Source organism: Notothenia coriiceps, unplaced genomic scaffold, assembly GCF_000735185.1.
Source record: "Notothenia coriiceps isolate Sejong01 unplaced genomic scaffold, NC01 NC01_scaffold00013885, whole genome shotgun sequence".
In the NCBI taxonomy this organism is placed as follows: domain Eukaryota; kingdom Metazoa; phylum Chordata; class Actinopteri; order Perciformes; family Nototheniidae; genus Notothenia; species Notothenia coriiceps.
Window position 1 is genome coordinate 1615 of NW_011346586.1, and position 10908 is coordinate 12522.

Here is a 10908-nt window from a genome sequence, read left to right on the forward strand (position 1 = left end):
TGTCAATTACACACAATGTTAGCAGCTCTGTCAGGTTGTACTTTTGCTCAGTGTTGCTTTGAGCTAAATGCTAACAACAAAGCTGACATGGTGATGGTTATCCAATAGCAATTTGACTTTAGTGTGATGGCATGCAAACATGTGTACAGGAATTAGGTACAGCTATAAAGGTACTTAGTACTTTTTATTATCTTTTCTTTTTAATGTTTTTAAATGCCTTTGTTTGAATGTCTTTCATTTTTGCAAATTGCCTTGTGTTGAAAGGTGCTATATAAATAAACTTGCCTTGCCTTGCCTTGTCATAAACCAAAGTATTGGATAAATGTGTTTCCTAATAATGCAGTTTTTTTTCAAAATGCACTCTTATTTGTTAATATAATTGCCCTTTCTGTATTTATGCACCTTTAAAGTGCACATATCATGCTATTTTTAGGCAATAGCGTAGGTATCAGATATATAAAAATATATAAAAAACATGTCTATGAAGTGTTTTGCTCAAAATACCAAACAGATCACCCATTATAGACATGCCTCATATCCCTCTATTTCACTTCCTGTTTCAAAAGTGCTGATTTGAGATTGATTGATTGATTGATCAAATAAAAAAGGAGGGGGCTGAGCTCATGCGGGACCCAGCAGCTACCGTCTAAACTAAATACTGCCGTGATGAAACGCCATATCATGGATTATCAAGGATTATCTCTGAAACAGTATGGAGCTCAAAGGCTTTCTCTCTTGCCGGTTATACCACAAGGTGAGTTCCTTTTTACTTCCTGCTTCTTCACACACATGCTCTCCAGTACAGGTTAGCTCTGAGTGTTAGCGATGCTAATGTAGACACCGACCATATTACGTCCAAAACAGTCGGGCATTGTTTCTGATAGCAACTTTCTGATAGTGCCGTGGGTCCACATTTCAGATATTACGTCATATCGGACGCAAATCTGGATCAGCTCCGTTGTTCCCCCGTTTTTAGAGATTTGGGTACGGAGGAAAAGAGAGGGTTTTATTTTCTGACGCTGCGTGAGTTCCCTGACACACCGGGGACACATCTTTATGTATAAAAGACATCAAAAAGTGCATTTTGCATGATAGGTCCCCTTGAATGCAAAAAACCAACATGACAAAAAAAGAACCTTAAAAAATAGATTAACTTTATTGTGTGTGTGAATAAATACCAGAATATGTGAAATGGACTTTATCAAATGCAAGGATTTAAAATGTTGACACTTAATAAAAATTCGCAGACAATTTTTTATATTTTTAATAATAAAACAAAGAAATTCCCTACAGTGTACAGTGTCCACATGTATGTATACTATCCATATTTAAAAATGTGTAAATATTTATTGAAAAAAAGCAAGTGTCAAACACTATTAGGTCAGTCAGTACAAAATTATTTACATAACAAGACTTATCTCAAAACAATGAACAGCAATTGTAACGAACAACAAAGTTATAATGATAATTAAATGCAACATTTCTGTGTAACAAAAAGTCCCTTAGATAAAATGTTGAAAATATAATGTCTAATATATACAAGTGTAAAATACATTTTCCTGATAAGACTTTCAGCTTCTCATAACGCACCCGACGGAGTATCACAGTTTTGTAGATATGACATAAAAATCCATCTTATCTGGACAGAAATTCAATTGGCTGCGATGTCCTCTTTAAAATGTCTTTGTGGAGATATTATGTTCTGTAAAATCCTTTGGGTTTGGGGCTGAAAGATAGAAAATCACAGGTTTTCCTTTACGTTTTGGAAAGACATAAAGCTACCATGATGTTAAAATATTAAAGTAGAATATTTTAGAGCTGAATGCGAGTTTTATGGTTGCTATACTTACTGTTTGCATTGGCAGAGTCGACGCCTGAGGTGTCTCATCTTCTGCTAATGTGGACCACAGAGAGAGATCAATGATTAGTGATTGTTATTAGCCGCACTCATAATCCACAGTGTGTTAGAATAGAAAGGAGGAGGAGGAGGAGGAAAGGTTTGACTTTACTTTTCTGCGTCGGCAGAGGATGAAGGAGAGGATGAAGACGAGGATTATGATGACGGTGACGCTGCATATGACCACCAGCATCCACACACTCAGCCAGGGCACTGTGCACAGAGACAGAGTGGGGTCAAACACACACTTTAAACACAGCAGGGGAGGACTCTGTTTTTCCTGTGAGTATGTAGCTTCTTTAAACATCACCTATTACGGCCCGTCCACACACAGGCATGAAAAAAATCTTTCAAAGCTTCGCCCATTCACTTGAATGGGGTGACGTAGAAGATTTTTTATCTTCGCCGAACTGCATTGTGGGGAGCGGGAAGATAAAAAATCTTCTACGTCACCCCATTCAAGTGAATGGGCGAAGCTTTGAAAGATTTTTTTCATGCCTGTGTNGCTGCTCAGAGGACGGGAAGGAGGGCATCCGCCACAAGGCAACATAACTATTCCCCAACACCGTTAACTATAAAGTGCTTCCGCTGGAATACAGTATTAACTCCAGTGCTGTACTTAAAATACAAAATGAAGGACCTTATCCTTTGAAGTCTTTTCTTTTCAGCCTTAACTGTATACCCTCTACTCCATCAGACCGGACATAATTGTCCAACGACTATTTGAACAACTTGTTTTAACCAAACAACATCAATGTGTTTCTACCCTTCAGGGTGTTGCCCACATTTATCATTGCAACATTAAAAACAACTATTATGTGTCTTCATTATTTTAGTGAGTAACCCTGACGTGTTCCGTTCTCCCCCTTACCTTCAGATTAGACACAAAAACAAACACATGGGTAAAACCACAATATTTACGAAAGAAAGTAAGTAAGATCCTGTCATTTGGACGATAGGAAGATTAAGAAAATAACTTTATAATTCAATACAAAATTAAAACACTTTTAAAATTGAGCCCATTCTTATTCCCTTATTCTGCATAATAAGATTCTTTAAAGGGGAACCTTCATGCCAAGAACGACTTCTGATGTCCTTGTAATACATAAATACGGTCCCGGTGTGTCACGCGGAACTCACGCAAGGCGTCCAGAAAAGGACCCTCCTCTTTTCCCCTCCGTACCCAAATCTCTAAAAACGGGGGCAACAACGGAGCTGATCCAGATTTGCCGTACGATTATGACGGTAATATCTGAAATGTGGGGACCCACGGCCCTATCAGAAAGGTTCTACTCAGAAACAATGCCCGACTTGTTTTAGGATAATGGTCGCGTGTGTTTACATTAGCATGGCTAACACTCAGAGGCTCTAACCTGTGGAGGCATGTTGGGTGAAGAAGCCAGGAAGTTTAAAAAGAACCTCACCTTGTGGTATAACCGGCAAGAGAGAAAAGCCTTTGGACTCCCATTACTGTTCAGAGATAATCCTTGAATAATCCATGATATGGCGTTTCATCACAGCAAGTATTTAAGTTTTAGACAGTAGCTGCCCGGTTCCCCCGCAATGAAGCCTCAGACCCTCCCTATTTTTTTTAAGCTTTTACCCAAATCTTTCACTTTTGAAACAGGAAGTGAAATAGAGGGAATTGAGGCATGGCTAAGAATGGGTTGATCCCGTTTGGATTTTTGAGCAAACAACCTCCATAGTACATGTTTTTTATTATATTCTGTATATATCTGAGACTATGCTACTGCCTAAAATAGCATGATAGGTTTGGACTTTAATTACCCTGAAATTATACATCCTGTATTTTAACTTAAGAAAACATTTAAGCTCAGGCTTTTTCTTTGTCAAATAAGTCTTTTTATTTCTAAAATGTTAACTTTTAACTTACTTAAAGTACATTCATTCTCACTGACTCTGTATTTTAACAAAACCATTTGAAGTCCAGGACTTTCACTGAAGTGTTGTTGCTAACATTTTGAACTCTTTTGATGGACTTTACTTACTTAAAGTCCGATTTTTCTGACTAACATTTTGCAATTATCCGATGTTTCCCTCCGTCTCCTCAGCGGGCAGCGGAGCCGGTGGGGGTTTATGCTCCGGATCGGGGGCACGGTGGACCTGAAGCCTCCGGCCTGGGACCGAATTTAAAGGAAGCCTTAAATGTACTGGAAGAAGGAATAAAGATAGCGCTGAAGACCTTGCCATCGCCTAAATCCCAATCGGAAGCAACAACAATTGGAAGAGATTAAAGGTGAACCATAGCATTGAGATGATATTGAAGATTATATCTCACGTTTTAACCATCCCCAATCGATGTAACGAAATTGAAAACATTTCTGAGACACCTTTTATTTCTTGCCATTGCAGATGAAGCCCCGGAAACAACATCTCGTCGTGGTCTCCCCTGATCATCAAGAACCAATCCAGCCGGACCACTCTCAGGACTATTCTTCCTTAAAATTAAAGTTACCTACTTGGCGACCCGATCTTCTATAAGTATGAAATACGCAAACTAACAGGTTGGGAGAATATCATTTGATGATAAACACTAGAAGCTCAAACTAAAAACGTCATAAGAAAATTAATGGTAGAAATAATTACAAATATTGTTGATGAAGTAAAACAAAATATAATGTGGTATACAACATCATTTAAACTATAATAATTTCCACTCTGTCTTCAGTGAGTGTGGGACCCTCCTCTCTCCTCTGTGCCGGGGAAAAAGGTGACTCTGTCCTGAGCGCTGAGACCCCCCTGGGTAAAATGATTCAATGGAGAACCCCCGAGGAGAGTTAAACCCCCCTAAATCTCCCTTCACCTTCAACGCCTCGATGCGGGACAACGGGCCGTGGAGCCTGCATTGGTGACTTACCGGTCAGACCAAGAGCCAGGTCAACGTCTGTTACAGTTCTTGGGTGAGTTCAAGGGGCTGTCCTGTCATTTATAATCATATATATTTATACTTTGTCTTATACTCTGATTGCCTTTCACTCTGTTGAATTGTTCTTTTAGTCTTATATGTTTTTAACAGAGACATGTGTTTAGGTTTGACGTAAAAGTTGGACTTGCAAATGGTTAAGGACTCGGGGGTTTTATGGTTTAATGATGGGAATGTTTAGATAATGTCTAAGAGGATTTATGGGTAGGATTAGTAGACTGTTTTCTTTCTCGTATATAGTGTGACTGTGAGCTGTGTTCAGGGTGCAGAACCTCTTCATCCTCTGAGGGAGAAGTTGCTCTGTTCCTGCATTTGAGATGGATTTCAATTGACTTTCTTTTTTACTTTATTCAACATCACAAAAGACACACTTGTTTATGAATCATTTATCAGTCATTTGAATCTCCACCACAGATGCTTGTAAACAAGTGTGTGCTTACGAATTAATCACAATAACAAACATCTTGTGACATCTTTGTCTCATCCCTTTCTCCATGCTGAGATTTCTGCACATTTTTGCAGATTTCGTCACAAAGCTACCTACATAGCTCTCCCAATTTTAAAATGAACCTCAAAATGAACTCAATAGACCCCTTTACATTCTGATATACTGCATACACTTGTTCTCACATTCATTTGTCATTACATTACACTGAATTACATTTCATTTAGTTGATGCTATTATCCAAAACATCTTACAATAAGTGCAGTCAACATGCAGGAACATTAGCTTCAATGTAGCCACGTCCTTTTAGAAATCAGAATCAGAAACAGGTTTATTGCCAGGTAGGTTCGCACGTACTAGGAATCTGACTTGATGTCATGGTGCATACATCAAATATAAAAAACAAGAAATCTAATATAAAAAATAAAAAATCTTTTACACCGTAATAAAATATAGTTAAATAGCAATACAAATAAAAATAAAGCAGTAATTTACATGGAAATAGAATTCTATGAATGCATTTTAGAATATAAACTATGAAATGTGAAATATATGTGCATCTAGGAGTATGAACATTGTGTGCGTTAATGTAATGCATATAGTCTATGATGTGGCTGAGGTAAAGTGTCAGTGGGGGGGGCCGGGCCTTGTTTAAGAGGCCGGTAGCGGAGGGGAAGAAACTGTTCAGGTGGCGAGAGGTATTGGTCCTGATGGAGTGCAGCCTCCTGCCAGAGGGGAGGGGGGTTAGGTTCTCAAAACAGAAAACAGAAAACAGAAATGATTTTATTTTAAATTGTTTAGTTTTTGTTGGACACAGTGCAGCAGTTCTCTGATTGTAGTACTCCTAATACTCAAGGTCTAAGGTGTCTATGAAAGCCGTATAGGTTAGTGATACTTCAGAATAAGAAGGGTTGGGGTCAAATAACCCCAAACGTTTTAAGTTCATCAAACAGAAATGAGACATGTTTGATTTTGTTTAGTTTTTTAGATTATTTTGGCCGAGGTGCAGCAAGACTTTGTATCCATTTTATATACATTGTATTTGTATCATCTTTTTTGACAGTTTGCTTAAATGTACTCTTATTTTAGAACCTATTTCCTCTCACTCTGTTATTGTATGCACCATTATCCACCCAAACTATTCCTTTAGTGTAAACCAACTTGCCAATAACCCTGATTCTGATCTTCAAAATAACCTCACCAATATTTCTCTTTCTTCAGACCTCTCCCCAGCTCTCTCTCGCCCTCAGTATACGTCTACATCCAGTCATCTCTCATTGCCCTGCTCCCTTCTTCCTCACATCTCCTGGGAACAAATCAAAGCTAGAGGCTTCAGGGAACTTCACTGGAGTTTCATCCCCACAACAGCCCCTGTTCCTCAGAGGCTTTTCTCCCTCTCTGCGGGGGGTCCACTCACCTGGAAGCCAGACCAAAACAAAGGACTGCAGCCCGGAACCAACCTGAAGAAAGGAGATCTGTCTCTGAGAAGAAACCGAGGGGGAAAGGACGACGCAGGAGAATATATTTGTGCCCTGGAGTTTGAAAATGGGGTGACTCTGAAGAGGAGTGTGCACGTAAAGCTTCTGCACAGTAAGTCTAAACAAATCACTCTGTCACCACATCCGTCAAATGAAATCCAGTTGTCTGTGTCCCTGTTCATCTTCTTGACTTCCAGTTTCTTTTCTGTCCTTCCTAAATGAAATTCATAACAAGATGTCCTTTAAACAACACATGTTTTTTAATCTTAATACACTTTGAGAGTGTTTTCATGTTCACTTGGTGAAAATGCCAAATAGAAGTCAAAATAATTAATTATCTACAGTTCTTGAGGTCCAGTCTCTTTTCCGTCCTTCCTAATTGAAATTCATAACAAGATGTCCTTTCTTCTCTTAATTGTTTTATTATAATAACGTTTTAACCTAATTACTGTGGGTTTAACTGACAAGCTCAACATTTTGGTTATTCATAAACCAGTAGACAAACTCATAAAACATAGTGGTTAAATTAAACAACACATGTTTTCTAATCTTAATACATTTTGGGAGTGTTTTGTATGCTCACTTAAAGCCAAATAGAAGTCAAAGTAATGAATTATGTAAAGTTGTTTACAAGATTTTTATTATTTATTATTATTATTCTTTTTTCTCTGTGTCACTGTTTATCTTCTTGACGTCCTCCTTTATTGAAATTCATAACAAGATGTCCTCCCTCCTCTGAAGTGTTTTCATCTCTCTGCTGCAGAGTTTATTTGCAAGTGTCCCCGGTGTGGTCTAATTCAGTGACGAATACACGTGTGTGGCTCCACTTATATAAGGATAACGAGATTTTCCTCCAGCAGAAGAGTGTGATAACAGGAGGGATGTTAATTGGACTGTTTTTAATTGAGTTTATGGTGGATTTATCGTGCTAAGATTTAGCATTTTTATCTGTGTTTTTTAACCAGGAACATTGAAAAAACACATGTTTGTCAATCTGAGTTATTCAAGGAAGGGGGGTTATCTTGCAAATCTCTTAATTGTTTTATTATAATAATGTTTTAACCTAATTACCGTGGGTTTAAATGTCAAGCTCAACATTTTGGTTCTTCAAAAATCAGTAGACAAACTCATAAAACATAGCGGTTAAATGAAACAACACTTTTGGGAGTGTTTAAATGTTCACTTGGTGAAAATGTACAGCCAAATAGAAGTCAAAATATTCGTTTATTTGTCCCCGAGGGGAAAATGAGTTGCAGCACATCACAAGGTATTTAAAAAGATAAAACATACGTCACTGACAACAACATAGACACAGATTAAAACATTTAAAAAAAACAGATATCGGTAGACATGGCAAGGGGCCCAAGATCCCATTTGCGAGAGGGGGGGAGGGGGGGAGGGTAACAGTGCCAGACGAAAGACACTCTAGATCTGTTCTTTTTAAACAGAGGGCCACGATATCTACGCCCGGATGGCAACAGTTCAAAATAAGAGGCCAGAGGGTCACAATACTGTGTGCCATTTTTAAAACTCTGTCCTTGTATAAGCTTTCTAGACTAGAACATGAGATTCCTGACAATTTACTGGACAATGTTACGGCCCTCCTGACTGACTTTTTATACTCTTGTTCTCCAGATTTATGGTGTCATTTTACATTTTTTATCTAAACTATTATTTAACCAGAACCATGAAAATAAAACCTTTTAGATCCCTCTTGATTACAGTAGTTCAACTTTGACCCCCAGGAATCAATTCAACCTTTCACCAAACAAAATTAAATGTACGTGTCTGTTTATTAAATAAAATCAAGTATTAATGTTATTCAAGCCAGAAGTCAACAAATTAAACACTAGTGTTTGATTCGTGTTACAGTGCATACTAAAACATTTAAAGTGGACCTATCATGCTATATTTGAATAATATAGTGTAGGACCATACCTATATAAGGCATATTTATACTTTTTATTTTTCAAAATACCAAACAGATCATGCATTTTAGCCATTCCTCATTTCGCTCAATTGAACACTGTCTTTGCATGGGCTGATTCTGTGAGAACAGCACCATCTACAGGCCTGGCATATGTACTACAGCGTCTCCAGCGCTTTCGAACGGCAATGTCCGTGGCTGTCTCCTCCTGATTGGTGGAGTTGGCCCAATAGCCGTAGCGCCACTTCTGTGACGTCATAGAAGTGTTCAAATCTGGATCAGTCTGTATCAGATCCGTTGCAGCCCCTTTTTAAGAGATTTGGGTATGGAGGAAAATAGAGAGGGTTGTGTTTTCTGACACTTGGTGAGTTCCCTGGAACACCGGGGACACATATTCATGTATAAAAGACGTACAAAAGTGCATTTTGCATGATAGGTCACCTTTAAATAATGACATGACATGGTTCTCTATTGCAGGCCGTGATGCATTCAGTGTCAGGGCTTGAAGTTGTATTAAAATCTTTGCTTTAAAAATGTAATTAGTTTTATCAAACTTTACATCTATAGGGTTGACAAGTAATCTATCAGAATCCCACATCACAAAACGAAATGAAATGAAGTGTATTGATGTCTTGAAGGTGACTGTAATTGTATTTAGGGCTGCAGCTTAATATGGTTTTTAATATTGATTCAAGTCCATAAGTTGTACGATAGTGAGGGGTGTCTGTTGTAGTTTAGATCATCAGTCTGAAGCCAACACATATTCAATTTAATTTATTGGAAGTAGACCAGCAAGTATTTGAAGGGTTGAAGCAAGAGAAATAATTATAAAGTGTTTTGGATCATTAATGAATTTTCAAAATATTTACTACAAATGCTGTTTCTTGTCATAATTTCAGCTGTAATTGCCTTACATCTTAAATCTTGAGGATACACAAGGACTAATGCTGTTTTTCTCTATTTAAATGTGTTGTTAATGCTATGTACATTGCTGTTTTGATGTAGACGCCGTCCTGTGTTGCTATGTTTCTGATCTTATTTGAAAAAAGAACAATTTTAATCCCCTTGATTTGGCAAGTTTTGCTGGCACTCTGCAGCAACAGAAGCAAACAGCCTTTGATTTTCTCAGCTTGTCAAATGTTCTCATGCATTTCATTATTTTCTCCTTCCTTCTGTCTCTCCATCCAGTCGTCTCCTCTACAGGAAAAGAGCTGATCTCAGGCCAGCAGCTCAACCTCACCTGCGGCCTCGAGCAGGCGCTGCCCTCTGACCTGCATCTGAAATGGTTTCCGCCCAAACAACCGACCCTCTCTGACCCCCGGCCCTCCTCACCTCTCATCATCCCGGCGGTGAGCACAGCAGACTCAGGAAAGTGGAGGTGTGAGCTGTGGCAGAACAACACAAAGCTGACGTGGGCTGAGATAACGCTGGAGATCGGTGAGTGCAGGAAGTGAGAGCAGAAAACAGGAAGCAAGACACGGGCGTGACCTTGTGGCCACAACCCGACATTAACTTGGTTTTACAGGATGTGCTCTGTGTCAGTGGCAAGCTAAGCAACATAGAAATGAAAACATAGAAGAACAACTCTGACTATGGGATTTTAGCCTTTGCAGACCATTTACATGCAACCTATATAACACACTACAGGAAAAGGAAAACCCCAAAATGCATAATATGGTCCTTTGAACTGGAATTATTTGCACATTTTCAAATACTGTTTCCTTGCAATCTTCTTAAATGTCCCCTATTATACTGTTTTTCATCAATATATTACAGATCTCAGATATATACAGAGCCTGTCTCTGATTGGCTGAAACGCCAAACAGATCATAGCAGCATCCCATAATCCCCTCTGTTTCAGCCCTGTTTCAAAATTGCTGATTCTCTGTCTGTTACTTTTGTTATGACATCATAAAGTGGCCAAAATCTGATCAGCTCATTGTCAGACAGGTTTTTATAGAAATGGATCAGGACAAAAAGAGAGAGAATATTTTTTCCTGAAACTTTCAGAGTCTCTTTCCACAGAGGGGACAAATGTTGATTTAGAAAAGATGTGAACAAGTGGATTTTGCATAACGGCCCGTCCACACACAGGCATGAAAAGAATCTTGAAAAATCTTGATGCTGGGCGTGTCTGAAGCTTGGCGATTTTTTGCGAGCAACGCCACCAACAACCAATCACATGAATCTCCCGCCCCCGACATACAAAGCAATAGC

General features: G+C 38.7%; 1 protein-coding gene and 1 long non-coding RNA gene across 2 annotated transcripts in view; one reads left to right on the plus strand and one right to left on the minus strand.

Moving 5' to 3' along the window:
• Positions 1-1252: 1252 nt before the first annotated feature.
• On the minus strand, positions 1253-2092 carry LOC104948170 (uncharacterized). Its single transcript, XR_798642.1, has 3 exons — positions 2010-2092; positions 1851-1891; positions 1253-1726 (listed from the first exon to the last, which is right to left on the minus strand). It is a non-coding gene; the product is annotated as an uncharacterized lncRNA (long non-coding RNA).
• A 1855-nt stretch (positions 2093-3947) lies between these two features.
• cd4-1 (CD4-1 molecule) overlaps positions 3948-10908 on the plus strand; it is a 21875-nt gene continuing 14914 nt past the window's right edge. The window contains exons 1-5 of the mRNA XM_010774333.1: positions 3948-3984; positions 4587-4661; positions 4783-4818; positions 6508-6876; positions 9880-10136. Of these exons, the coding sequence (XP_010772635.1) occupies positions 3948-3984; positions 4587-4661; positions 4783-4818; positions 6508-6876; positions 9880-10136 (774 nt within the window). The remainder of the gene's footprint in view (positions 3985-4586; positions 4662-4782; positions 4819-6507; positions 6877-9879; positions 10137-10908) is intronic.